The following is a 26742-nucleotide window of genomic DNA, read 5'->3' on the forward strand; positions in this document are numbered from 1 at the left end:
TCTCCCCTTCTCTTTCTTCCCCACCGAACGCTGTCCAATCTGGCGCCAACACTCCTTTCCGTTTTCACCAGTAGGCTGAACAAGTCTAGATCCCACTCGCCACAGCCAGGCTCTCCATCGACCTCTTCTCAAGGCGCCCCCATGGGACAGCAGCCCTCCAAAAAGTCGAGGAAGGGGGGGAAGGACAAGGACAGGGACGCAGCCGCCGCCGACGCTGAGGCCTCTGCTGATGCCGCTTCGGCCGATGATACACTCCAAGGAAGCCTGTCCCGTGCCACTAGCGCGAACGGGGGCACTTCAGCCAAGGTCGGCAACGGTGTCGACCCCTCGGGCGCGCAGTCCAACCACGCCAACCACAATGGAGACCAGATGGCGCACGCGGGCAGCGGCCTGCGACCGCCTGGGTCTCAGGGCATCCCAAGCCATTCGAACCATACCCTTTCACCCAATGATGTTTCAGGTTCTCAGTCCAACTCTGCCGTTTCTCCGTCCACTTCCCCCGCTCACGCACGCAAACCCCCTCCCCTTGATATTCCCGCTACTCAGACCATCTTATCCACGCCAGGTTCGCTCACTTCCGGCTCCGCGGGCAGCAGTATGCCCATGGGCGAGTCCGTAAGCTCCGCTGGCATGAGTCTTGGCAAGGACAAGCTCAAGTCTTTCGATATTGATGACATGATTCAGCGTCTCCTCGACGTCGGGTACACAGGCAAAGTGAGCAAGTCGCTCTGCCTCAAGAATGTCGAAATAGCCTCGATATGTCACGCCGCGCGGGAGGTCTTCCTCAGCCAGCCCACCCTCATTGAGCTTTCTCCGCCCGTAAAGATTGTAGGCGACGTTCACGGACAGTATTCCGATCTCATACGCCTCTTTGAGATGTGTGGATTTCCGCCGGCCGCAAACTACCTCTTTCTCGGAGACTATGTCGACAGAGGAAAGCAGAGTCTAGAGACCATTCTGCTCTTGTTATGTTATAAGATCAAATATCCGGAGAACTTCTTCCTCTTACGGGGGAATCACGAGTGCGCCAATGTGACGAGGGGTATGCCGCCCCAGACTTGTGCATCCTCGCTTTGGCTGATCAATCTTTTGCTTTTTTATTCCCGGCCGTGTGTAGTATATGGTTTCTATGACGAATGCAAACGACGGTGTAATATCAAGACGTGGAAGTCCTTTATCGACGTATTCAACTGCCTTCCCATCGCCGCTATAGTGGCATCCAAGATATTCTGCGTTCACGGAGGCCTGTCACCTTCCCTGCAATCTATGGAAGACATCAAGGCCCTTCAACGACCGACAGACGTGCCCGACTATGGCCTTCTGAACGATCTGCTTTGGTCGGACCCGTCTGACACTGCGGTCGATTGGGAGGACAACGAGCGGGGTGTCAGCTATTGCTTCGGTAAAGCCATCATCAATGATTTCCTGGTTCGCTACGACATGGACCTGATATGCCGAGCGCATATGGTGGTGGAGGATGGATACGAGTTTTGGAACGATCGGACATTGGTAACGGTCTTCAGCGCGCCGAATTACTGCGGAGGTACGTAGGCGTTGGTAACTACGAGTGCCGACATCAACTTATCCCGTCTTCGACAGAATTTGACAATTATGGAGCGTGTATGAGGTTTGGCTATTCGGATTGCTCTCTTGGTAGATTGTCTAAACGGTGGATTCTCTTGCAGTGTTTCTGAGGACCTCCTATGTGCCTTTGAATTGCTCAAGCCGCTGGATGGGCCCGCTCTGAGGAAGGAGATGACAAAGGCGAAGCGGAAAAGGCAAGTATTCTGTGAACCTGGCCTGTCAACCCTGACTGACCAAGCCCCACATCACAGCATGATGAATGCTGCTTAATTCCAGCCACTGCGGCTCTGATCACCACCATGGGGAGTTTATACGAGTATATTGTGTGTCGCGTTTTTCATCAAAGCTTGACGGCCTATGGCGCGAAGGGGGTTGTGAGGTAATTGGAAGACGAGATTGGCACTCCCAATCCGTTATTTTGAAAGGAGGAGCTTTGATTTTCTCTGTCGCAGAGCCTTGCGGTTCTTGTCGACGTGGATTCATACAATGCTGCCCCCACCATCTGGACGAATTACGAGGGTGCGTCAGAGCTGGCACAGCATAGACACTACCAGCTGGTCTCCGTCTCTGGGTCGCTCCCTTCACGACGCTATCATCATCTCTTTTTTTCTTTTACGCCCAAACGCCGCATTGATTCTGACTCGGGGCTGGCCAAGTCGCGATTTTTTTTGTACGCGGGCACGGTTCACCCACCGGGGGGCTCTTGGCTGTCATAGGATGTTTGTTACTACTTTCGTTTGAATCCGTCAATCATCTCTTCGCTGTTCTCTGGGTGCTGTCGTATTTCCTTTTTTTTCCAGTACTGTCATTGTCTACGTCTTCCCTTTGCTACCCGCCGCCCTGTGTGCTTTAGTCGAGTCGAGTACGATACTGTGAAGGTGCGTTTCTTGGAACCAGGACTTGTCGCTCAATTTGTTTTACACATCATTATCTTCGCACTCGACTTTTGTCACCGTATATTGTGTCTTCTGGTGAATGTATTTAGGTTTTGCATTGGGATGCATGTAGCTATTAGAAATGAATGTCGTGAACGTCGAGGCTGGCTGCACGTCCCTGCTCGGTACTGGTCTCTCCAGGCGAGCTCAATGGCGACGCGATCGGCCGAGGCTGCGCGTCACGTCATAAGTCACGGACGCGCGTTATTTGGCACATGTTTGCCTTGCGCGTCGCGCGTCTCTCCTCTCTCCGCATGGGTCGCCAGCAAACTCTCGGTGCGCGAATTCACTGACATCGACGCTGTTTTGCAGTCGTTGACTGCATCGAAGGCAAATTCTTTGCCATGCCGCTGAACAAGAAGGCGCCGCCACAGCAGGCGAACCTCAGGGAGCTGTGGGGCGGCAAGAAGGCCACCGTCACGCAAGAGAATGTCGAGGTCAAGACTGAAGACGTGAGCGCGTCGAGCGCGTCGGAGAAGGTGGAGACGGGAGAAAATGATATGCAAATCGATGAATCGAACGGTCTGAAGCCGGAAGATGCTATGGCGACGAACTGTACGTGTCTCGTTAATGTGGTGTTCGTGGGCGCGATACTCATCGCATATCAGTTGAGAGTGTGAAGCGCAAGACGTCGCCGTCTATGCCCGACGGTGGGCCACCAGAGTCTACTTGTTCAGCGGTGTTTCTGACCCTCTGCCCGTAGTGCCATCTGACCGCCCGAAAAGTAAGAAACGCAGAGTGGTGTCATCAGACGAGGAGGATGAAGGCGACGCGCCCGCCGAAGGTCCGTCGCGCACTATGCCTTGCCGTGTATGCACTTTGATCAGTGATCATAGAGGCCAAGGCGCCCAGCCCAACTCCCACCCCGCCCGTCGAGAAGCCAATGAAGTTCGGGCCTCCAAAGAGAAAGCTCAAATCCAAGGCTGTGGTTCATGATGACGACAAGGGAGCATCCAAAGTTCCAACCTCTAAGGAATCGTCTTCCAGAAAGCCTAAGAAACGCAAGACTGCCCCTGCCAAAGTGGTCGAACACGAGGAGGGCGAAGCGGAGGCAGCGTCTTCGCATTCTGCAGATGAAGGAGCCAAGGAAGATTCTGATGGTGAAGAAGAGTTGGAGGAGGAGGAGGAGGAAAGAAAGGTCGCGTCAAAAAAGTGAATTCAATGTTTCCTTCTGACGGCTGCTGCTTTATTAACACACTTCGTAGCGCTGAGGTAGCGCTGGATAGAAGAGGTGAAGTTGATGTAGAGGGTGGATGGAAAGTCGGCGATCCGTGAGTTTGCATCGCGATCTCTTCCGTTGGGTGTGCTCAGTTGCATATTATCAGTGTTCCATATGCGGCTCTGGCAAAGACGTTTGCTCTCATCGAAGCAACGACCAAGCGATTAGAGAAGACGTCTCTCCTGACCAGTTTGCTGCTGCTTGTCATTCAACGGAGCAAGGAAGGAGACACCGACTCCCTGTTGCGGACAGTGTATCTCTGTATCAACCGAGTAAATCTAATCTTCTCACGTCATCATCACCATCAGCTGAATGCACATATATCTCTTAGCTCAGCCCAGATTATATTGGTATCGAGCTCGGAATCGGCGAGAGCATCTTGGTCAAGGCTATCGGGGAGTCAACAGGACGGAGTCTTCCTGCCATCAAGGCCGAGCTCAAGAAAGAAGGAGATCTCGGCCTTGTCGCAATGGTATGTGCATATAGTGACTCAAAAAAGTGTTTAAGACCGAAAACTCGGCTTTCAGACCTCGAAAAACATGCAGAAAACTTTATTCAAGCCTAAGCCCCTCAGTGTGCCTTTCGTCTTCTCTCATTTGAAGGAAATAGCCCTGAGTGCTGGCCATTCGGTAATTCACGATTTCACGTCCGTTTTGAGTTTGTTATAGACTTATGCTTCTACCCGAAGTCTCAAAACAAGAAAGTCTCCATCATCACAAAGATACTAGCAGCATGTCAAGGGCAGGAGGCCAAGTACATCGTCCGCAGTTTGGAAGGCAAGCTCCGAATTGGTAACGCAGAACGGACTGTGCTCGTGGCAATCGCACATGCCTCTGTATTGGCAGAACAGGAAAGATGTAGGCCGCGCTTCTCTGAACCTCTCATGCCCGAACGACTGACATTCTACGTAAAGCCGGTAAGAAATGGAAGCAGGAGAAATTGACCGCTCGTCTGGAGGAGGGCGCAAGCGTCGTGAAATCTGTCTACAGGTGCCGCCTGTGCCCCCTTTTTCGCTCACTAAGATTTGACTCAGATTGCATCCAGCGAGCTTCCTACATACGACAAAGTCATACCTGCGCTTCTCAACGTTGGAATCGATGGGCTTCGCGAGCAATGTAAGCTCACCCCAGGCGTCCCGCTCAAACCGATGCTCGCGAAGCCGACGAAGGCGATCGGCGAGGTTCTCGATCGTTTCGAGGGCAAGCGGTTCACGTGTGAGTACAAGTATGATGGCGAGCGTGCGCAGGTGCACATGCTCGAGGACGGCAAAGTTAGCGTGTTCAGCAGGAACTCGGAAGATATGAGCAAAAAGTACCCGGATCTCGTCGAGCAGCTGCCGCATGTGAGAAATTTCGTTGAGACTGAAGAATTATCACTTGACCTCTGGAACTTTGCAGTGCATCAAGGAATCGACGAAATCGTTCGTCTTGGATGCGGAAGCTGTCGCGATCGACCGAACAACGGGTAAGCTTATGCCTTTCCAGGAACTGAGCAAACGGAAGCGTAAGGACGTCAAGGTGGAAGATATTCAAGTCCGAGTGTGCCTTTTTGGATTTGACCTGCTCTACCTGAACGGCGAGCCGCTGCTGCATAAGACTCTTCTCGAGCGACGCGAGCTGCTGAAAGAGCACTTCCAGCCTGTTGAGGGAGAGTTTGCGTTCGCCAAGTCGACGGACAACGAGTCCACAGAGGACATCCAAGCGTTCTTGGACGTCAGCGTGAAAGACGGATGCGAGGGACTCATGGTCAAGATGCTCGAGAGCGAGGCCAGCTACTACGAGCCTAGTCGTCGTAGCGTGAATTGGCTCAAGGTGAGCACCACTTCTCGTCTTCAGACAGATAATCATACAGAGACCCTGACGTCGCTTCGCAGCTGAAGAAAGACTACCTCGCGGGGCTCGGCGACTCGCTCGACCTAGCTGTCGTCGGGGGCTACTACGGAAAGGGCAAGCGCACAAACGTCTACGGCGCGTTCTTGCTCGCCTGCTACGATGCCGACGGCGAGATATTCCAGACGATCTGCAAGATCGGCACGGGGTTCAGCGAGGAGGTGCTCGCGTCGCATTACGCCGTGCTCAAGCCGCTCGAGCTCACCAAGGCCCGCGGGGACGTCAAGGCGGGCGGCGCAAAGCCGGACGTGTGGTTCGAGCCCAAGGTAGTGTGGGAGGTGCTTACAGCGGATCTGAGTTTGAGCCCCGTGTATACGGCAGCGATGGGATTGGTACGCGCTTGCCTTGACCTGTTGAGTTGTTGAGCTTACGACGTCGCGGACGTAGGTGGATGATCGGGGTATCTCGCTGCGGTTCCCTCGGTTTATTCGTGTTCGTGATGACAAAAATGTGGATGACGCGACGGGACCCGAGCAGGTGAGATTCCACTCTCATTTCGCCTCAATCTCGGCTGGTCCATAACTCGGTCTCAGATCGCAGAAATGTACGAACGACAGGTGCTCGCGCAGGGGAGCAGCAAGAAGAAGGGCGGAGGCGATGTGGATGACGGGTTCTGGTAATCTTTTGGTACCATGCCTTACACTGACGCATGGTGCCTGTATATCAGCCATGCATGGTTTTTCTTGCTACTTATCATTATTCTCGTTCCACGGAAGCGTTCTGTCAACGGAACAAGCAAAAGAACGGAGCTCTATAAGAGATAAATGATATGACGCGGCTGATGTGGAGACTATTTTTTTGACGCTCGGCCCTCCGCCTGCGCAGCCTCGATGGCTTCCATCACTTTGCCTTTGGGCGGTGCAGGGGGCGCAAGCAGCTCCTGCTTTTCCTTGCCTCCGTTGTACCAATAGTTGTAGAAGCGGACGCCCTGGGTGGTTTGCGCGGTTGCGTTCGTCGCGTGACACGCGAAGAGAAGGTAATTCCGGGGCTGTACCCGCCATGCTAGTGCCCGACAAGGATCTAATTGAGCGGGATGGCAACGAGATGTTGTGGGAAGGGAGCTCACCGAAGCGCATGAAGACCAGGCTTCGTAGAGCGCATGAGGCAGTCTGTTGTGGGGGAAACGAAGAGGGCTCACGAGTATGCGGCGAGGGCGCCGGTCATGGTCCCGGAGATGACATCCTCAGACTTGTTCAAGTCTGCGAGGGCAGCGAGCGGCAGGCCCCAGTTGGCTACCTGGAGATGGTATGAAGACAGACGCTCAGCGGTGAGCGGGGTGGATGATACTGACCGGTCCCCAGAAGTGTGTGCCTGCAAGGAACGGTGAGGGGGTGCGACAGGCATGGGGAGAGAAAGAAAATGTGCGCACTGAAGAAGTATTCGCGGGCAGCGGGGGAGCGGAGCCAGGTGAAGAAGGTGGCCATTGTGTGCGGAGGATGAGACGAAGAGAGACGTCCGAAAGACGAATTTGAGAGGCGCGTCTAGAGCACGTGGCCTGCGCTCGTACACAGTTTCCGTCATCACCGACCAGCCCCCAACCGCGCGGACAAGAACGTGAGCAGCTCGTCGAGGCAACCTCCCCGCGTCCTCTCTCTCCTCTCCCCCTTCCCTCTCCTCACCGCCATCCGCGTCCGTCTCGTGTCCTCTGCCCACCCGAAGCCCTCTCCCGGCCTGAAACTGCATCCCGAAACCCGTCCTAATGGCTTTGCAAGCTCCGACCCTCGAAAAGGCAATTTCTCACTACCACGTTGCCCTTCTTCTCAAACCCACTCGCAGAATCGGCGGCTGCCCCCTCTTATGTCGGCTCTCTCCTGAGCGCTCATCTCCCTGTTTTCCTAGTATCCTTCGACTACCACACATCCTAGCATCGCCTTCTCACCGTCGCAGCCATGGCGTACAACAATCAGTACTACCAGTACCCCGGACAGCAGCAGCCGTCATACCAGGCTCAATACCAGACGCCTCAACAACACTATTACCCTCAGCAACAACAGCAGCAGCAACAGTATCCCGCTCAACAGCCCGCCATGGCCCAGTTTAATGCTGCGCCCACTGTCGCTTTCCCATCTGCCTACACGTCTACGGCCGGCCAGCCAACGCCCGTCATATCTTCCCGTCCACTCCGCACCCAGACACCCCATCCTCACCGGAGGCATACCAACGCCGGCACGGCTAAGCCGGCAAAATCGGCGATGAAAAAAATCGAGCGCTCGCACACGTCCGCCGTCCCCCTCACTCGCGCGCGTACGCAGTCCGGTGGCGAGGCTCGTGCGCGGCTGGACTCGATCGCTCGCACACGCACCAACTCGAGCACTAGCAACGTGAAGCTCCCCGGTGCGTGCATGCACCCGCTCGATAGGCGTCCTCTGATACTGATGATATCGGGATGTCGATGATACTATTACAGATCATATCTTTCTCCAGATTCAGCCGCCGAATCGATTGACGTTGCACAACTTCGCGGACCAGCACACTTTGAACGAGTTCCAAGAGCACATCTTCCCAATGTGGCGCCTCGGTATCGAACATCATCATGTCGATGGTCTAAACTGGCACGTTACGTTCTCCGGGAGTCCGTGGAACCTTAACGGCAGTGACTCGAACGAGTACGATGCGCAACTCATGATCATGTTGATTGCTGATTGATCAACAGCAACTTCTCGTGCTATGTAGTGTACAAAGAATGATCTGCCGAATATTCTGGGTCCTAGCAAATCAGGTCCTTCTTGTCTTGCCTTCCTTGTCTGCTTCGATCTCCATACTCATACCACCGTGACCCACGCAGGGCTACGTCTACTTGACCACGATCAACAACGGACGCACGGTGAGTCTTTGTGTTTCGCTGCGATGATGATGTCACGACCATGGCCGTCCGATCCCACCTCTGACATCACGATCGCGTCTAGCTGCACGCGCCCCGCCTCGTCTTCGTCCGCTCCGTGCCCGACCCAGGTGCCCACTTCTTTGCGATGACGATGAACAACGCCGGCGATGAAATCACGTTCATCGACCCTCCCGCCTCCGTATCACAAAGCCTTGGACTCTACATGCGCTCCGTCTTCCCCAGGCGCATCGAGAACGATACAGTCGACAATCACTTCCTGCGCATCCGCGTCAAACAGAGTATCAGCCGTGCGTATCTGATCCAAACTTCTTCTGATCGAAATTTTGTGGTCGTGCCATGACTTGACGCCTCGTGCCCTGATAGTGCCCAAGATTGACAAGGACTTCTTCCTCGCGCACGTCCTCAAAAACGTCAACGGCTTCTACTTCAAGCTCGACGCCAGCGTGCCGCTCGCGCGCAAAGGCTTCCTCGGGCTCGGAGGCAGACAAGAACTTTGGGTTTTCAAGGGCTCTCCCCAGTGGTGGCGGCAACCGATGGCAGGTCGCTAGCTCTAATCCACTACTCCTTCAAATACGCCTTCCGAGCCTTCATCTCTCTCCATCATGTGGTATATCTTTCTGGAGTCAATCATAGGGTATCCATCCAGTCTGCGTCACTGTATCTACGCCTTCGTTCGTGCGTTCTCTGTCTTGTAAAAGCTCGCTTATATGCTTTGATTTGAGCTTCCTTGTTGTGTATATCACGTCCCCGACCGTAACGACCTATCTCGATGATCGCAATTCTCACATACTCATACGTACATACCTAAACATCTACGGGCCCCTCCTCTCTTGCTTCCAATTTATGACAGATATCATCGAGCACCCCATACTCTGATATTTTGATATGCTATGCACAATGAATGCTCACAAGTGGTTCCTCATTGTCTGTTTCGAGGTCGGAGAGCTTGAGAGAACGCACATCCATGGTGCAGGATATTCGGCTGACATTCGTCTCCAGCGAAGCAACCCAGCCGGGCGGTAGGGTGTCCGTCTTCTGCGGGACGAGCCCGGCGCTTCGGCGGCCGACTTTGTGTGAAGACTGTTATCTCACTCCGAGGTTCTTCATCCCTCCACATTGTCTTCGAGGCCACCATCTATGAGTCCCGCATGAGCGAAAGATAAATACATACAAAGGACACAATAATCTGCTAAGGTAGTATCGGCGCGACATTAATATTTGTGCACGCTGCGGGACGGCGTCGGTGCCTCGTCGGCAGAGGAAGGGGGTATTGTACTTGTACGAGGAGCGACTGGGACTGTGTCGCCGCAAGTCTGCATGTATGTACTGTATGTATGTATGCAGTGGTATGTACGCAGAAGGTGGGGGGAGATTCGCATGCCCGGAAGTCCACACGGAGGTGTTCATATATAGTGGTGCGATACAGAACATGAATATGCGAGTGTTGCAAGATGAGTTAGATGAGAGGGGACACGGCGGAGCGAGGGTTGCGGAAATACAAGAGGGTTGTGACAGTTCCATGGGCGGGATGAGCGCACGGCGATATGCTATGTGGTTCAAAAAAAAAACCAAGACACATGCACAGAGATAAGACATGAGAAAGGGCAGGGACAACAGCAACACTCGCTAGGGAGCGAAGCCTAGAGGTGAGCGGCGCCAGCGCACACACTCAGTCGAGTAGGAGGGTCCGTGGGTCCGCGCCTCGCCCAGCACGCATATTCGTGATGCCGCCTGCAACGGAGCTCATGCCGTGCGCGTAGAAATACCCGGCATGAGCGAGTGTCGCCTGCTCGACGAGCGCTCGCACGTCCGTAATCATCAGCGGCCACCCAAACAGTCTCCGGTCCTCGATCGTAAGCAAATCACCCATGAAAACAGCGCCCTTCGAAGCAATGATATCCAATGCCGATGAATTGCGCTCGTCCGTCGCGATGTAGAACCTGAAAAGCCGATAGCAAGCGAAAGGAGCAGAGGTATTGAGCCATGATAGAAAAAGATGATAGGAGAAAGACGTACGGATCATCCTCGTGTGGTGGGTCGAGAGACAACTGGGTCATATCGGGTGTTACGTCTGGGACATCGTACGTCTGAAGAGTACGCAGATCCTTGATCGTCTCGCGTCCCTGGTCGAGATGCTTCTTCACTCGCTTGATGTGCGCCTCTGGAGTACTTTCCATTGCCCATCCGAGCCTGACGACTTGACACGGATATAAATGTATGCGCATGCGAGATCTAAACTGGCCGGCTTACAGTCGCCTCGGCGCATATGGGCGCCCATCCACTGTCGACCCTCAGTCAGCTCTCTCATTCGGTTGCTTAGGCGCTCAGCCAGCGCCAGAACGTTGTCTGTGGGGCGCATGCCAAAAAGAACCATCCGAGCGAATTCTGAGCGTGAAGCTATTGTGGTGAAACGCATAGCGCCCTAGACACGAATAGAGATCGATAAGGCACGAGATGAGCGGACCGGGGATGGTCAAATAGGGAGCAATGATACGCACAGGCTTGCGAAAAAGATGAGTCTCGCCAGCAACGATGACTACGTCTTCTTCGCGATCACCGTACTCTTCCACAAAGCCGCGAAGCGATGAACGCTTGACAACCTGACGGATCGGGTCGACGACGGTCTTGGTGTAGTCCATTCCTAGACTGTATGCAGTCAAAGCCCCGGTGAGTTGTTAAGGAAAATGCAAAAAAAGGATGAAAGAGATACTGACGCTCCTCGGAAGGTATGTAGGACCTCCCATCCATTTTCTTGGAGTACCTTCTCGAGTTTCTCGTCCGAGGTGGTATCCCAGAGGTGAGCACCGTCTTCATGCTGCAGTGCGTCGCTAGCTTCGTGCCACTCAAGGTAGTGTCTATCGGCCGGTAGCTTTGCCTCGAGGCGTTGAAATGCTTCCGTCGGATCACGGTGTGGCCAATGACCCTTCCGGCCAGTCGATGCGTCGTAGCCCTCGGGACTCCACTCACCCCGCAATTTCATGTCTTCAGGCAGCTGGTCCACGCGGTGGGTCTTCGTAGGATCGTACCAGTGATTCTCAATCACGTACAGCGACGGCAGCTTCGACTTGTCCTGCTCAAAGACATTGGGGGACTGATGGTAGGGTCCACGCTGCCATGCACCATTGCTGAACTCGGTGTCGGGCGACTGGCCGTGGAAGCGAAGCCAATCTGAGACGAGGATGACAGGGTGGGTCTTGCGCAGATGGGTCAGGTTGAGCATTAGCTGCATGGGGATCTCCCAGCCCATTTGTTGTTCAAAGGGTAGCTTTCGCCATTCATCCCAGCCGACGGCGTCGCCTTTGTTCACCATCGGTGCGTACTCGGCGCAGACAGTGCTATAAGAGTCAGAGCGTCAGTTGATGCGCTGACGACAAGCCCAAATTTGAAATTACATATTGTACTCGCACGCACGCGCATATACAAAGGAAGGCAGAATCAGGGTGCGATTAAGCAATTTTGACTGGATTAATGCGGCTTCGATGATGTATCTCATCTACGTGCGGATGAGCATCGCGTCATGTGGAGATGTGGCTGCGGTTGTCACACTCACATTATTCCATCCTAGGCCGAGGCTGTAATCGCGGGAGAAGAAGCCCTTCGTGCCTGCAACCATGTCTCGAATCTCCTCAAGGCTGAGCTGATCAAGTTCTGGGTTGCCCTGAAGCGTTGGGGCAGTGAAGGGGTTGGGTGGGGGACCATGTGATGGTGGTGGTGGTAGCGACTCGTGAGTGAGTAAGGGAGTGTCGGGAGAGACATAGGGTGGGGGACGGGACGCATAAGGTAATTTGAGGCGCCATTCGTTTGCGCGGGACGCGACTCCGGTTGTGAAAAAAAGGATGTGGAACAGGATTCCAGAGAGCGCAGCGGTCCCGACAAACAAGCCAATGGTCCCAGTGCGCCCGAAGTTGGGGGCTATTCTGCAGTAGCGGCGAGATCTGTGTTGTCGGTACGGAGGAGAGGAAGGAAGGGAATCTGTACTCTGGGGCAACAAGGGCGAATACATGACGGAAAACGAGGAGGAGGGAGGCCAAAGCGGCCGCCTGGCTAAAGAGAAAGATTAAATACGGGTGAAAGATGCAGTCTGGCGCCCGACACGGTCCCCTCCTCGACTCCCAACAACTGATTAGTCATCTTCAGCGTTCACCTCGTCCCTTCAACGGCGCCCCCCGATCTCCGTGCACCCCCGCCCTCCTCACAGTCCTCTTGGGCCTCCATCGTCTCGACCACCTCAGCCCAGCCCTGAAGACGTCTTTAACCTGCGCGCCCGATTTCGCACACCGCGGAGATGATATTTCTCTCAATATACAGCCTCTACATCTCCTTGAGCTTTTGGAGCATCTCACCTTTGCGGTCATTCTGCCCGCTTGCTTGCCGGATGCGGGCTGTTTCCACGGGCAATTTACACACTCGCAAACTTCCTTTGGCTTCGTCACAGGTCCCGGGTACCTGCCTTCTCGCGAACCTTGGTCTTCCCTTCTTCTGAACACCTTTGGACACCGCGGTGCACCCTTCCCAATACTCAAGCAGGCATGAAAAGCCCGCCATCGCAGTACTACAAGACAATTCATATTCGGATATCGTTATGCACTGGCTCAACAACCAACTCCAAGCTGAAATTCCCAACTCCAAGCTAGACCTACGTTAGAACTGCAGACTTCATTCGACAAACCTTATCTCAATTAGGATACACATTCCAATCCGTCACATCTAATCTCACGGACCTACAAGGCACCGACCAAGGCCAACATAGTACCGTATAAGTATCCTGAACTAAGAATGCTATTCCCAGCATCGGTTGCGTCGGAGAGCGTCGGAGTAGCCAAATGCGTGGAGCACCAGGAATATCAAATCCTGAACGTGCACAGCAAGGTCCAACGTGTTCAGGTCCCATCGAGGACGCCAAGACGACGTTATTTCGGAAATTGTGGGGGAAAACGGAAAAACAAGGCATCTGCTGCATGCAGTCAAGTACTCGCCGTAGATCGGTCTATGTTCCAGGGTCTAATAAGTCTACGTATCTAAACACATGATCAAGCTAGCGCATCGTCAGACAAGAAATTTATATCGGAGGACACCAAATCGGCTACTCACCGAACAACTGCATATTATACACCCTATACAACAACAACGACAACGACTTGAATCAGACCATCTTGATGACTTTGCTCCCATCGACGAGACCGCGCAGGCTCGTCGCGACGACGTTGCCCGAAGCGTCCTTGCGGTTCAGTAGCTCGTCCCACCATCCGAAGAGGAAGTCGCGCGCGATCAGCTTGAACCACGGCGTAAACGAGTTCCCTAGACCCACGTCTTCTGCATGAGATGGGCAAACGATACCAGGAGAGAAAGGCTCACCGGGCGCGTCGAACAAGGCTTGCAACTCTGCCTTGTCGACGTACCTGTGATCCCGAATCTCATTCGGGTTCGGGGTGACGTCCACATCCGCCGTGAGGAACAGGATATAATCCACTGTGGTGAGGCACCCTTGTGAGTATTCTGGGACGCCCGGGATAACGATACCGGACTACGCACCTTCATGTTCACCCCACATACCGTCCGAAGGTGCCAGATAATGGATGCGCGTCAGATATTGGAACTGGTCGACGGGCGTCTGAGAGGGCGGGATCCCGAGCTCATGCTCGAGCTTCCGCGAGGCTGCGATGCGCACGCCGAGCTGCTCCGCCTCGATCTTCTCCTCCGCGAAGTCGTCGAGCGGATGCGAGCAGCAGGTGTTCGTCCACATGTCCGGGAACGTGATCTTCTCCGTCGCACGCTGCTGCAGGAGAAGCTTTCCGTCGGACGGCCTGAATACGAAGGCGGAGAAGGCGCGATGCAAGAGGCCCTTGTTGATGTTCTCCATCAAGTGGCCTACATCATTCAAATAGCGTTAGGACCCCATGCACTACACAATTCCCACTTAGGCGGAAAAAAATAACATACAAGTCTTCTTGTCGGCTGCACCAATAGCATTGTCCTCTTCGTCCACCAAGATACATCTCTCGTCCATCAGCCTCGACTGCTCGGCGTCGTACCCCGACAAATCAATGTCGGCGAGCGCCGATAGCGCAGGTGAGACCTTAGTCGCGGTGGTGGTGGTAGTAGCCGACATGTTCCGGGAGAGATCTAGGAGAGAAAGAGTGTGCGTAGGTGCGTGGTGGTCCGATTGATGGAAGGCTGGTATTTATGCGAGCATGCCTGGCTCGCGCCAATATGCGCACCAACCAGGTGATGGAAATATACATGAATCACTTTCCCACGCCGTCTATCTAGACATTTCCGATCCTTTAGGCAGCTTTCATCCTGCGGCAGAGACGGATGCGACTAATCCTCCAACGAAACCTTCGGACGACTGCTCAGACGCACATCATTTGTCAGTGTACAGCGGTGTACAAGCGCCCGATTATCATTCATCGTCCGCAAATCACTGATCGAGACATTATTGCTGTTTCTGCTTGGTCTCCTCCATGGCTTGACACAGAAGCGGAATCTTGGGTTGCTCTACGCTTGAGATAACTGCAGTATCTGCTTCCTTTTCGTAAACGTCCTCAGCGCAGACAGCTTTCAGCGCTTCAGCAATACCTTAAAGGTACCTCCGAGATGCGCGCTCGAGAAGATAGAGGGGAGTATATCCGGATAAGCCCTTCTCTATTCCCCTTCACGGCATGCATTTGCTACTTTATATTCGATCAGTACATATAATAAGGATAGAACATTTCAAAAACGGGCAAAATGGTAGCAAGATAGAAAGGTATGACTGAGATGTGAAAGCGACATGTAAGCATTTTGGGACAGGAGAGCAGATTCAATGACAAATCGGACAGCTTCAAACGATTTGGATCTTCAAGGCACCGTAGGCCTCCGGTTGGGCGACACGGATTAGATTTTTTGTAGCGAGGACTGCGACAAAGACATTGTATGCGTGAGTTCTCGTCTTGGCACATATAAAAACGACCGCACCGAGACAATGATAGAAGGCGGCAGAGGCGACGTGTGGTGTGCTCGTATCCTTGGGCACAACGTCGTCAAATGTAAGGCCTGTAGACGCCCGTGGCAACGTCTGTGACTGCATTTTCGCATACCTGTAAGTAGGCGCCCACATTATCAGCTCCAACCACAGGCTTGTGAACGAACGCGAGGCCAGACGCACTCCAAGAAGTTATACGAATTTCGTTCCAACGTGATCAGATTGGCATCCGACAGCTGGGATTCTGCCAGTGAAGGTCCCTCTCCGGAAACTGAGAGATATCAGCGAAGAGTGACGCATGTACACATACAACACACCGTCAAACTCAAAATGGTCTTGAGATCCAAGTCTTCCGATATCCGTGGGCCCAGGAGAAAACCCAATCACGCCCAAGTTGCCCCCCAGAAAGCTCGGACCAATCGAGCTGTTCCTTCCCGCGGACGTAGCCTTGATCCTCACGTCTGCCTTCCCGACGCTGACCCTGTCACTGCCTGGAATGACCGGGTCAAAGCCACCTCTGTCGGCAGACGAGCTGGGGCCGCCGGCATTGTCCCACGGGAAGAGAGAGCTCCTTTGTGACGTGATGAATATATCCTCGTCTTCCAACGCATGGTCGAACCCGAGATTTCTGCCCAGCGGAGACGGAGGGCGCGAGACTCGACGTGCTTGACCGGGTTCCTATACAAATAATATCAATGGCACCAATATCGTATGCTTCGTTCAACATACCTCGGATGAAGGCCGATGCGAGCCTCCATCATACGGATCTGGAAATGCTCCTGGATAGTAACTTATTCAGCGATGTAAGTCCCCTGCCATGATACTGCTGACATACGATCTTCATCGAGCAGATCCATGACATCCATGTGGAAATCCGTTGGGACTTCCCGTTCTGCATCTTTCGACTTGCGCGCGGCGTTATCATGATCATCGTCGACACGGCGGCGCTTGGCAGGCGGTGCACCTAGATTTTTCAACGTGAGCTCAAATTCAATATGCTTGTAGGAGATGAAGCTGAACCTTTTGTCTCAAGATACAGTGCACCCGATCGAGCTTCCACTTGCACTCTGAAATTCTCCAGCCAATAATCAACGAGAATGGGGGCGCGCACTGTAAATAACATGTCATCAGATACCAAAGTTATGCATGAGAATTACAGAACTCACATCCTCGAGGCACACCCCACAACATCTCGTCGATCAGTTTCCCAGTCTCCTTCTCCAATTTCTTCCTGTCAATTTCCCGCCGGAGAGCTTCTTGTCCTTCCACATACTGTTCACGAGCAATCTGGTTGTAGAGTTTGGTATTGTCATTTGGGCAAAGGCGCAGTTACGCACGACGTACCTTCAGTTCATCATCCGTGAGCTCGGTTCTCGCATCCAGGAGCAATCGCACTCGCTTCGCTTTTCGCGGAATGGGCTTATCATGAACAATAACTTGCTCTCCTTCTGCAGCATTTATGAAGGGCACTGGAGGGGGCGAAACGAGAGCACTGGGTGAACGAGCTAATAGCGCTGGGGTTGTAGGGTCTATCGCATGGGGCGTGAATGACTTGACAAAGACACCACAAGGTCATCAGGAATTACCTCGATCAATATCTTCCATTGGCTTGTATAATTCAGTAAATATTACTGATGTGCATGAAAGGCTGCCTCACCCTTTTCTTCACACGGGAGAGCGTGGGCCCTTGATCCTTCATCACTGACGATGGCAAAGACGGGTCACCAACATCCGCAAAGGTGAAACCAAGGCCTTGGTCGAAGCCCATGCCCATCATATCAGACCCAATATGAAATGCATCGATGTCCATCCTAGCGATATGCCTCGACATCAGACTTCAGTAGAACCGAGGCAGGTGTGTTCTTAGAAAACTCACTCGTGTCTAGGTTTGGTCGGAGTACCACCCCAACCTTCCCCCAACTCCTTGGCCAGCTCATCGCCGATATCTCCGCCCAGATCAAGGCCATCGTCGACAATGAAAGGATTGTCATCGAACCCGTCGAACCCAAATGCCCCGTCAATCTGTGAGGAAGATGGATCCATCCCGCTAGCGCTGCCCAGAAAGGACACATCAAATGAACCAGACAATACTTGTTCGAGGTTCTCGTTCAATGTATGCAAGTTCGCTCTCGCATTCTCGACGGATGCTGGAGGCTGCTTTCCTTGTTTTCTCCTGTTTTTCTTAGGTCGACCATATTCACCATCAGAGCCATCTGCGTTTACACAGTGAGATACAAGGGCCTCATCTTCACAAAATGAAAAAAAAAACCTTCTCCGTTGGCATTATCATCCCAATGCTAGGTGGACTCGGGTCAGATGCAGGTATCAGTACTTCGAGGCGGCCACGCACAAAGTCCCCGAAATTGATCCCTAAAGCCAGCGCAGGGTCAGCGGTCAGCGTGACCGCATCGACTCTACGTCATTCATAGTCAGCGCCGTGTTGTAGCAGTACTGCGTTCGACGTGCCTGACAGTTGGCTGGCCCATCTGGAGTGAAGCAGCGGCGGCCGACATGGCGTGGATATCCTGTACAGCTTTCTTGAGAGAAGAAAAGCACGCAGTGACATCTCCAAAAAATATTTCATGCTTGACTAGAAGAGATGTTACCGTAGCAAAACTAGACGAGGCGCATATAGTCACTTTTATATACTCTATGGGCATCGTCTATCAGCCAAAACCTCGATAAATAGCAGACAGGCGCACCTGGCTACTCCGACCATGAGAGTACTGGACAGTCTCAGAGCCAAGGGCTCTCCCGGTTCCGCTATGAGATCGCATAGTTGCGCGATGTCCGCGCCCATGACGTCGCGCTTAGGGAGTTTCTTGAAAGACGACTTTGCTCCAAGCGTAGCGGCAAGCCTGCGAGCGATGTAAGGTGAGAAAAAAAGGAACAAGAACTGGGGTGCTTTGGACGATATGTGTCCGCGGAGCACACACATACCAGAGGAGACCAAAGCCGCTGTCGCGACGCGACAGCAACTCTTGTGTGAAGAACATGGGCTGCAAGCTCGAAGGCTGATTTAAGGAGCCTTGCTGCGAACGTTCAGAGGAGACTTGTCGGAAGGAGAGAGAGGCTGGACCGAGAGCGAGAGACTGCAGGCGGATTTATTTGGACCCATCAAGATGGCTGTCGAATTAGTCCCATAGCACGGGGGTTTCGGCGAAGAATCGTGGAGAGTTGCTGATGTTCAAATTTGGGTCCGAGCTCACTCGATCTGGAAACCCTCGTGGGTCACAATCCCAAAGTAGCCAGGCTCCCTTCTTCACTTCCTCCCCTCGCTTCGATGCCAGACCAGCGCGATCCACATCATAGACAGGAGTCCACATGGATGATAGTCTGTTCACAAAATGGGCCATACACTCAAGAATGTCCAACGGACGGCTAGTTATTCATACCTTGATCCACCTCCGCCCACCCGGCCCTAAAAGCCTAGCAAAAACCTCGTCTCTCCCCCCGACCCATCTGAATTTCTCTTCTTCATTCCGGGTATTCCCGTTCGAGTCTGTTCGACACCAGCTGATGATGAGTCCCTTCATTAAACCCGCCTTCTTGATACCCGTGATGTCTTGACACTCGATCGTCACAGTTGGCCTTGCCGAGACGACAGGAGTGAAATAGAAGGTGGACGGTGTTAAAGTGATGAGCCCGGGACTCTTTGTGTGGTGTGCGGGGAAAGCTGTGTGCGAGACAACTTGTTAGTTTTCTCCCCTTCAAACGTTGGGGATCCGCATACTGTGAATTTCCATGTTGGAAGAGGATAGCCTTGAAGCCAATGGGCTATCATCGCGTTGGTTCTATAAACGAAACGTCGTGAGGACCATCTCACGAAGACACTTACCGAAATCACCTACCTTGGTCACAAAGCTCTTCGCATCAGCGGCCCAATTCTTACCGGTTGCGGCTCTCCCAGCCCATTTCTTCCAGTCAACGCTGCCGTCACCGCTGTTCTGGGTCTTATGTCCGCGATTGGAATCAGGTTGGGAGCTCTCTTTCAGCTGATCTTGTATTGTCGTAGTCTTGACCACATTTGTTCGCGGGGGAAGTACGGGAAGGCCTTGAGCAACTCGCTGAGAGATCAAATCCATTGCGTATTCTGCGTCTGTGGGTGCGATGCTTAACGGTTGCGGAAGCCTTCGGTGTTACTGCATAAATAGACCGCTAAGACGTGATGATCGTTGACTCGTGCTCACCTTCCGAGTTCTGCAGAAGGCATCACCGCTACTACGGGGATGATATGCCAGAAGATGAAGCCCACGGTGAAATAGATCGCTTTTGCCAGATACTGAGCAGGGAGAAGTAGCGTGACCACGAAGAGCAGTGTGATCAACTGGGACTAAGGTGAGCCTCCAGCTTCAATTCAAGATGGCAAGATCGTACCATAAAATATACGCGGGTTGCGTTAGGCCGCTTCCAAAGGAAAATACTGCGCAAATTCATAAGTGAGATAAACGATATTAGCATGATAACTTACTTTTTCAGCCTCTCTTGGAGATCAGCCAATTCAGTCATCGTTTTCAAACCGATCTTCCTAACGTCGACATCATCTGGGGTGTCTTCTGTTGTGCCGGAAAGTAACCCATCTACTTCGGCTTCGAGGATCTCCGCGTGTATTGTCGTCTGGTCAGCATCAAGATCTGCACCCTCATTGATGTCCATGTCTGACTTCTCTGCCTCTCCAGCGTCAGCGTTACCCTTTTTAGCTATTTTCGACTTTTTAATTTTCGGTTTCCAAAGCAGCTTCCGCAGCTTCCAAACATCTTTCAGCCCAAGCGGCGAAGAAATGACCATGCGAGTTTGCATCGCATCCCCAAATTCACGTGCACGAAGGACTTCACGACGACGTTCGCGCAGCTCATAGGCTGTAGGGTGGGTCTTGAATCGACGGTCGAGGAGAACGTACATCAAGTAGGCAAAGAATGCGGGTAAGAGAAGATTGTGATACCATAGGATCCAATACGCCTGTCCGCAGTGGTTAGATATATACTTGATGGCACATAAGTACAAGATTTACCGAGCAGTACACAAAGCTCTCGCTGCGGTTTTCCCAGGTTGCGAAGTGTTTCAAGTGGAGAAGGAAGGGTAAATAGCCGCTTTCCGCAATTAAAAACAGGCGTTGTAACGTCAATTGCAATCGGCTCAAAGTGAACGGAGGGACTGGGCGTGGAGGAGGTAAGGCGGGTATGACATAGTTCTGTATGTGTTATGGAGACATAAATATAGGAAAGAGACGAAAAGGAAAAGTACACACATATGCTATGTTCTCAGATAAACTTCCGTGATTTACTGCCGAAGCATACAAACTGGGGGTATCCCTAGAGGTGTTCGGTGAGTTAAGAATGAGGAGAGGATCACCGTCTTTGTTTGTGATAATAGAGTCATCATCAGATGGCGCATCTAGCTTTTCACTAACAGAGGTAAGTTGCACATCTTCACGAGTCTTGCGACCTCCGGTTGAGGTGCTGTCTGGAAGCCTTACTTCGGACACGTGCTGTTTTCACGATGGACTTTGAGAATCATGACTGAGAACAGGAACAGAACAGGTATGCTCACCGCTGAGAAAAATTGGTAAAACCTCTCTATCTCCTCGTTCTCATAGAGCTCCCTAAGTTTTGCTTCAGAAAGGTCATCCTCAAGTTGGGTGGCCGAAGCGCTGGAAGAGCTGTGATCTCTGCCAAGAACGGTTGAGTCAAGTCTTCGAGATGGTCCGGAGTCGTGTGATGATTGTAATTGGGACGACAAGCTGGAGTTTTCACCAGAGGGTGCTGCAGATGATGAACTCAGGCTTGATGGGAGAGGGCGTACACTGGGTCTAGGAGGTAGGGGAGGAGGACCTGGCGGTCGTTTCTCTCGAGTAGAGTCAGACATATTTTGGGCTGTACAGAATGGGCTCAAGGTCCGAAAGCTACCGTAGACACTGCGAACATGCTTGTATACATCGTTGCCCACGAGACCGCTGTGGGGCTGGTCGATGATGATACCCGTGGGAATAGCTCCAAGCTTCGCGATCACATGACTTAACGCGTTGTTCGGCCTCTGGCGTCGCTCTTCCGCCCCACACCATCGTTCTCCGTCGCCAGTGGCAATTACCCCATTTCTTATTTCTATTCCGTTATGTCGGCGCATACCTCCGGGATGAATGCATGGATTGCATCCATTAGGAGCGCTATGGACAACGACCCTGGTATCAGACTCCTGGAAGACCAAATAGAGACTCACGGCTTCCTGTTCTTGGATGATTATCTTGACGGCATTTTATCTAGACCAAAGCAAGAGTACGTTCGTCTTTCTTGACACGAATAATAATCTTTACATGGGCCACCAGCCCAATCGTGGAGCTTGTGAAGACTCCTGGTCGCAGGAGGGATGCTTCAAAGAAGACTAGAGCCGCCGTTGCTGCCGCTGCAAAAGCACAATTGATTTTTACAGCGTCTCATGAAGTGCGTTTTTATGCTTTTAGAGTACTTGGAACACTCAGAGTTTGCTTAGGACGATTCCAAAGAGAATGAGGCGCCCGTCAGCAGTTTACACGAAGCGTTCCTGCAAGCTGCAGACCGTCAAGGACGTGACACGCGACTCTCTCCATCTCCGCAACCTCAAGCCAGCGCATCTCTGGCTGCATCTCCCACGAAGGCTCATGCTAAACAACACAAGTCAGTGAAGATCGCTGCGTCACCTGAACGTCCGGAGCGTGATGAGCACTTTATCGAGATTACGAGCTCATCGCCTCAGCCACACATCGTTTCTCTTCCTCCTGACTCGGAAGAGCCCTCTGACACATTTGAACCTCCTTTCCGTCTTGCGCCACTCCGAGCAGACTCGTTGAACGAGTTGTCCATCATCGCCGAGGATGACGAGCCAGCAGAGCGCAGTCGAATCTCTGCTCGTGACGCTCCCTCCAGTCCTGTACATCAACATTCCGAAGGGGATTCACCTTCGTCTCTTGGTCCTAAGGTTAGCTTGACGACACCGGATGACGAAGGCGACACAACCACCGTCCAGAAAGTAGATATGGATCACAACAATTCAACCACGGTTACAGCCATCGCCGTAGCTAACTCAACTCATACCTCTCAATCTCACCCCTCTTCCTCCGAGGCTACATCTTTCTCACAACCAACGATCCTCAATGACCACAATAACCAACACATCGTGTCAACCACCAACAGTTCGCAGTCGCAAACATCCCTTAAACTAGAGGGGGCCAATGATCATCGGCCATTGGCACCGCCAACCTCGACGCTCTTTCCTTCCAAATCTGATATCACTATTCCACTCCGCGACTCGGACTCTTCTGATCACTCTCTACAGCGCAAACACAGTTTGAATCAGTTCCCGAGCTTGCCCGCCCCATCTCCACTTCGGAAGTCTATGCGCGGAGTTCAGGAACCATCTGTGGGCCTTGGACTCCCTACTCGCACTCCCGGGGTACCTCCGGGTGGAAAGCGATCCTCTTGGTTAACTAAAGCACGGGAAGCTAAGGCCATGGAAGGGGTGGGCAAGCGCGCCAGTACTATTGCGGGCGGTAGCCACAGCGGCAACGCTATTGGCGTTCCGGGATTCTCAGGAGGCGTCAAGAGAAAGAGCGGTGAGCTATTCGCTAGTCTTTCCCCCTTCTTGACCGGAGCATCGAGTGGAAGTGATGGTGAACGGAAGGCTAAGGTGGCTAAAACTGGCGAAGAAAGCGTGGATATACAGCCCCTCACTGCCAAGGCGAGTGTGGAAACGTTCATGGAACCTGCAACCACGGCAAAGGCTCAAGCTTCTGCTCCCGCTCAATCTGTGACTCAACAGCCGTCGTCACATGCGTCTAAACTGTCTGATGAATTCACCACTGTGCTCAATGACCATAGCGACGAAGAGGACGGAGGGGTGCTAGGCCGGTTCAAGAAGACAGTGATGGGGGCTCGAGCTGGGAAAAGCACAGGTAAATCGTTAGGAGGTACGGCTGCGAATGAGCTTGCGGAGGCCAGAGCTGCAGCCGAAGCTAGGGTGGCTGAGAGACATAAGGGCGAAGTTGATGAGACAACGGCCGCACCTCTCCCGTCTATTCCTACTCCTCCAGTGCAGCAGACGAAACCATCTCCTCTGCCACCCCTAGAGCAAAACACGAACTCAACCAAGGGCCTGGAGTTGCGCGCGCCAGTGTTCTCGATGGAGTCGGAGCGACGCCTCAGCCTATCAGACCTTGTTTCAAAGTCTGAAGCCGACGTGAAGGCAATGGAGACCAACTACATGAACTGGTCACCATCACCTCCCGGGGGGTTGAAGGATGTTTTCAAACCAGTCAAGAAAGCACAGGGACCTGGTGCGGACACCAGTTCTTCGACTACTCCTCCCAACTCCCCTCCCATCCGACCAACTGGGTTCGTTATTCCGCCTGGGCCAGTTTTCTCGAAGCCTCCACAGAGTGATTCTACTTCGGATTTTGTATTCAGGCTACCTCCATCATCCACATTTCCCCTTCATGCGCCGTTCAATGTTGGGCTGCAGCCCTCTACCAAGTTGTCGACATCCCCTCATGCCGTGGGACTATCTGCTCAGTCCACTCAAACGAGTCTCTTTTCTGATGCTGTGTTTGAGTCGCAGAAGGAGATTCCAGCTTGGGTTCCGACTACACAAGATACCGATTACACACAAGAATCTGATTTCAGAGGCAAATCACAACCAAATCTCAATGATTTGGACGAGGATGATAGCTGGCCTTTGAGCGATAAACTGGCGACTGCCACCAACTTCGCTTCTATCGAGGACAGTATGACTTGGAGTACGATCCCGACAACTAGTCAAAGAGCGGATACTGGACCTCAAACGTTCTCATTGTCTGAATTTCCCGACGCTCCTCCGCCGCAGCCCGAGCCAGTGCATGCGCCTAACCCATATGATATGGACGTCGATGATCTCCAGGAGCAAGCCATGACTGTTATCTCAGATGAAGACGAGGACGAGGGACTTGATGAGATGGCGGCAGCCGGCAAGTCCACGGTCAGTCTTGTTGAGGTTGGTCATCGATTGCATCTGTCATTCATTTGGACTAACTTTTATCCTGTATCTGTAGGGCAAGAGCGATGATAATATTGTCCGGAGTCAAAGCGTCATGTCGCAGTCATCCGACGGCTCATCGCAGATTGGCTTCTTCGGACAAGCCACCAAGCTTGTTTCTAGCATGCTTGGAGGCGGTAAAAAGGGTAAACCTGACCAGCCAAAGAGCATACAACGTGCGGCTGCGGCGGCCAAGAAGGTTGGTACACCTAGTGTTGTTGTGAAGACGCCTCTAGCTCATCGTTTGTGACACTTACAGCAGAAAGAAGAGCAAGACAAGAAGGCTGCTAGGCTCAAGGAGATGGAATCTCGCCGCCAGGCGGCTCTTCAGAGGAAGGCGGAAGAGGAGAAGGCTAAAGCGGAAGAAGAGAAGAAATTAAAGGATGAGACTGAGCGTCGCAAGAAAGAACGAGAAGAGCACGCCGGTAAGAGACCTCTCAAGTTTGCGGAGAAGAAGGTAGATCCTTTCCATCATCTTCAAGAAAGAGAAGAACATTGACGATGTTCTAGGCCGACGAAGATAACGCTAAGAAACGCAAGCTCTTCGTCGAATTGGAGAAGAATTCGGAGCCCAAGAAACTCCCTGCGAAGGAGAAGAAGGACCCTGCGCCTAGCCGAATGACAAAACCAAGCCCGAACCCGAACTCATCACAGGTGAAGGGGAAATCGCTCATCAAGAAATCTTCTGCTGCTACCCTTAACTCCATTGCGGGAGCGTCAAATTCAACTACTAAGCCTCCAAAGGTCAGCATTGCCTCCGTAAAGAGCAAGAGTAAAGCAAATGCGATCGGAGATGACGATGAAATGGAGCAGCCGAGCAAGGTTATCCAATCACAAATGGCTTCGCGAATGAAGGCTCAACTCCAGGCTAGCAAACCGCCTGAGACGCCTGGACCGCCCATCGCGAGCGAGCTCATTGAGCTCCCCGAGCCTAATAGCGAGTACTCAGACTCGGAAGACGAGAATCGCCCGCGAAACTTTGATCCACCAGATTGGGCTCAGTCACCGGAGCTTAGGCAGGCCCTCGAGTCGCAGAGAACCATGAATCCAGACGACATTTTTGGAGCAATACGGCCGTTGCGAATGGAGGATATGTTCAGAACCAGACAGAGCCGCTTCCGTGCAAGGACTAGTTCTGCAAACTGGTCTGGTATGGATGGGCTGACAGAAGAGGAGGAAGGAGAGTATGCGAGGAGGATGGGGTTCAGATGAACCATAGACACTGTCGTATTTTCTTCGTCTGAATACCCCTTTGCCTACTGGCGTTAAGGCATTATGCCAGAGAGTGCGTGCGAATAGTAGTGTCGTGTCGCTATTGCAGTGATTCAAGTACAAGGTTAAAATACGAGAGTGAACGATAACATTTTTTGAAAGCGATGTTGGGTCCATGAGAGGACGGACAAGGCAAAAACAATCGCGAAACGACGTGATTAGATAGACACATATTTTTGTTTCTAGGGCATAGGTTTGCAGTAATTTCTGTGACGAGCTTTCCAGTCGGCAGCCTGCGTCGCAGACCATGAGCACAACGGTGTTGATGCCAACCATATCTCCACCTACCTGGCACGTCTTGCAACAGTAAAACACGCACTATAAAATTTGGGTGTCGGTAAGATTGAATTCAACCCAAGGGAGGGCCACGGACCTTACACTGGCTACACTTGGCGAGTTCTCTCTTTGTATAATTGTACATCGAACCAGTGCACTAGGCGAAGTCAGTTGTGATGATGGCAATGCAGACAACCAAACGCGTACATCATAATTGCCACAAGCAACCTGATGAGGGCGACCGCGTTGACGCATCTCCCTTGCTGCCTCCAAGTTACCTTTCATCTCATATACCGCGCCAAGATTCTCTCGAGTGACTGCCGCGTCGAAAGCAGGTTCAATCTCTCTACGAATCTGCAGCGCACGACTGAGTACCCGCTCAGCGTCATCTGGTCGGTTCAAATTGCGATAATAAAGCTCTCCAAGGGAGTTTAAAGTTATGGCAAGGGATGGATGATTTAAGCCAAGATGAGTCTCTTTGATCTGGATAGCTTGGAGGTACATGGCCTCAGCACGGGCAAAATCGCCCTGGCGTTCATAACCAAGAGCCATATTCTGATATTCAGTCCCTTGTCCTACGCCGAGCATATAGGACGGAGAGGGATTGACATGAATATCCGGGTGGACGGGCGGCATGGTAAAAGGGGCTGGTCAATGAACGTGAACCGCGAACGAACGGCGCACGGGGCTGTCTATTGTGTGCAGCACGTGACTGGTTC

General features: G+C 52.6%; 12 protein-coding genes across 12 annotated transcripts; 4 read left to right on the plus strand and 8 right to left on the minus strand.

The window, feature by feature from the left end:
- Positions 1 to 369: 369 nt before the first annotated feature.
- HETIRDRAFT_307125 (uncharacterized protein) lies at positions 370 to 1854 on the plus strand (the record flags this gene model as incomplete). The annotated part of the gene is made up of 4 exons (XM_009542821.1): positions 370 to 1042; positions 1118 to 1543; positions 1600 to 1627; positions 1686 to 1854. 4 exons carry the CDS (start codon positions 370 to 372, stop codon positions 1852 to 1854), a joined length of 1296 nt encoding a protein of 431 aa, XP_009541116.1.
- HETIRDRAFT_437781 (uncharacterized protein) lies at positions 1834 to 2613 on the minus strand. The gene has a single exon (XM_009542822.1). The coding sequence runs from the start codon at positions 2065 to 2067 to the stop codon at positions 1876 to 1878; it is 192 nt and encodes a 63-aa protein (XP_009541117.1). The 5' UTR covers positions 2068 to 2613; the 3' UTR covers positions 1834 to 1875.
- Positions 2614 to 2773: 160 nt separating this feature from the next.
- Positions 2774 to 6342, plus strand: HETIRDRAFT_377982 (uncharacterized protein; the record flags this gene model as incomplete). Its single annotated transcript, XM_009542823.1, has 15 exons — positions 2774 to 2795; positions 2850 to 3041; positions 3223 to 3307; positions 3426 to 3662; positions 3725 to 3790; positions 3845 to 4010; positions 4070 to 4210; positions 4266 to 4367; positions 4427 to 4595; positions 4652 to 4727; positions 4783 to 5080; positions 5136 to 5549; positions 5612 to 5959; positions 6015 to 6104; positions 6161 to 6342. 15 exons carry the CDS (start codon positions 2774 to 2776, stop codon positions 6245 to 6247), a joined length of 2493 nt encoding a protein of 830 aa, XP_009541118.1. The 3' UTR covers positions 6248 to 6342.
- A 162-nt stretch (positions 6343 to 6504) lies between these two features.
- HETIRDRAFT_243976 (uncharacterized protein) lies at positions 6505 to 7048 on the minus strand (the record flags this gene model as incomplete). The annotated part of the gene is made up of 5 exons (XM_009542824.1): positions 6505 to 6629; positions 6694 to 6713; positions 6766 to 6863; positions 6919 to 6938; positions 6997 to 7048. Coding segments are annotated over 5 exons (315 nt in total), but the record flags the coding sequence as incomplete, so codon positions are not given.
- Positions 7049 to 7667: 619 nt separating this feature from the next.
- Positions 7668 to 9020, plus strand: HETIRDRAFT_406928 (uncharacterized protein; the record flags this gene model as incomplete). Its single annotated transcript, XM_009542825.1, has 7 exons — positions 7668 to 7742; positions 7805 to 7961; positions 8035 to 8233; positions 8301 to 8346; positions 8413 to 8451; positions 8534 to 8759; positions 8836 to 9020. 7 exons carry the CDS (start codon positions 7668 to 7670, stop codon positions 9018 to 9020), a joined length of 927 nt encoding a protein of 308 aa, XP_009541120.1.
- A 663-nt stretch (positions 9021 to 9683) lies between these two features.
- Positions 9684 to 9851, minus strand: HETIRDRAFT_166722 (uncharacterized protein; the record flags this gene model as incomplete). The annotated part of the gene is made up of 1 exon (XM_009542826.1): positions 9684 to 9851. One exon carries the CDS (start codon positions 9849 to 9851, stop codon positions 9684 to 9686), a length of 168 nt encoding a protein of 55 aa, XP_009541121.1.
- Positions 9852 to 10112: 261 nt separating this feature from the next.
- HETIRDRAFT_140760 (uncharacterized protein) lies at positions 10113 to 10310 on the minus strand (the record flags this gene model as incomplete). The annotated part of the gene is made up of 1 exon (XM_009542827.1): positions 10113 to 10310. A coding segment is annotated over one exon (198 nt), but the record flags the coding sequence as incomplete, so codon positions are not given.
- A 792-nt stretch (positions 10311 to 11102) lies between these two features.
- HETIRDRAFT_145358 (uncharacterized protein) lies at positions 11103 to 12471 on the minus strand (the record flags this gene model as incomplete). Its single annotated transcript, XM_009542828.1, has 4 exons — positions 12023 to 12471; positions 11865 to 11965; positions 11187 to 11807; positions 11103 to 11118 (listed from the first exon to the last, which is right to left on the minus strand). Coding segments are annotated over exons 1-4 (801 nt in total), but the record flags the coding sequence as incomplete, so codon positions are not given.
- A 639-nt stretch (positions 12472 to 13110) lies between these two features.
- On the minus strand, positions 13111 to 14599 carry HETIRDRAFT_31013 (uncharacterized protein). The gene is made up of 5 exons (XM_009541996.1): positions 14413 to 14599; positions 14005 to 14340; positions 13828 to 13941; positions 13564 to 13770; positions 13111 to 13507 (listed from the first exon to the last, which is right to left on the minus strand). The coding sequence occupies exons 1-4, from the start codon at positions 14579 to 14581 to the stop codon at positions 13616 to 13618; spliced, it is 774 nt and encodes a 257-aa protein (XP_009540291.1). The 5' UTR covers positions 14582 to 14599; the 3' UTR covers positions 13111 to 13507; positions 13564 to 13615.
- Positions 14600 to 15295: 696 nt separating this feature from the next.
- HETIRDRAFT_456882 (uncharacterized protein) lies at positions 15296 to 20554 on the minus strand (the record flags this gene model as incomplete). The annotated part of the gene is made up of 23 exons (XM_009542829.1): positions 20448 to 20554; positions 19908 to 20395; positions 19814 to 19859; positions 19627 to 19763; positions 19288 to 19549; positions 19170 to 19230; positions 18832 to 19112; positions 18377 to 18528; positions 18139 to 18294; positions 17787 to 17850; positions 17706 to 17733; positions 17313 to 17649; positions 17094 to 17247; positions 17023 to 17044; positions 16781 to 16965; positions 16603 to 16723; positions 16457 to 16546; positions 16272 to 16400; positions 16166 to 16215; positions 15754 to 16114; positions 15620 to 15707; positions 15430 to 15551; positions 15296 to 15369 (listed from the first exon to the last, which is right to left on the minus strand). Exons 2-23 carry the CDS (start codon positions 20336 to 20338, stop codon positions 15296 to 15298), a joined length of 3351 nt encoding a protein of 1116 aa, XP_009541124.1. The 5' UTR covers positions 20339 to 20395; positions 20448 to 20554.
- Positions 20555 to 25324: 4770 nt separating this feature from the next.
- On the plus strand, positions 25325 to 25687 carry HETIRDRAFT_305268 (uncharacterized protein; the record flags this gene model as incomplete). The annotated part of the gene is made up of 1 exon (XM_009542830.1): positions 25325 to 25687. One exon carries the CDS (start codon positions 25325 to 25327, stop codon positions 25685 to 25687), a length of 363 nt encoding a protein of 120 aa, XP_009541125.1.
- Positions 25688 to 25929: 242 nt separating this feature from the next.
- On the minus strand, positions 25930 to 26659 carry HETIRDRAFT_114413 (uncharacterized protein; the record flags this gene model as incomplete). Its single annotated transcript, XM_009542831.1, has 3 exons — positions 25930 to 26031; positions 26121 to 26180; positions 26231 to 26659. The coding sequence occupies 3 exons, from the start codon at positions 26657 to 26659 to the stop codon at positions 25930 to 25932; spliced, it is 591 nt and encodes a 196-aa protein (XP_009541126.1).
- Between the last annotated feature and the right edge of the window lie 83 nt (positions 26660 to 26742).

This window comes from Heterobasidion irregulare, assembly GCF_000320585.1.
Source record: "Heterobasidion irregulare TC 32-1 unplaced genomic scaffold scaffold_01, whole genome shotgun sequence".
NCBI classification, from domain to species: Eukaryota; Fungi; Basidiomycota; class Agaricomycetes; order Russulales; family Bondarzewiaceae; genus Heterobasidion; species Heterobasidion irregulare.

Coding starts and splice junctions, on each gene's coding strand:
- HETIRDRAFT_437781 (XM_009542822.1), bottom strand. CDS start 2,067: ATGAATCCACGTCGACAAGAACCGCAAGGCTCTGCGACAGAGAAAATC.
- HETIRDRAFT_31013 (XM_009541996.1), bottom strand. CDS start 14,581: ATGTCGGCTACTACCACCACCACCGCGACTAAGGTCTCACCTGCGCTA. Junction 14,341..14,412: donor TGCAGCCGACAAGAAGACTT/GTATGTTATTTT, acceptor TGAATGATGTAG/GCCACTTGATGGAGAACATC. Junction 13,942..14,004: donor TATGTGGGGTGAACATGAAG/GTGCGTAGTCCG, acceptor GCCTCACCACAG/TGGATTATATCCTGTTCCTC.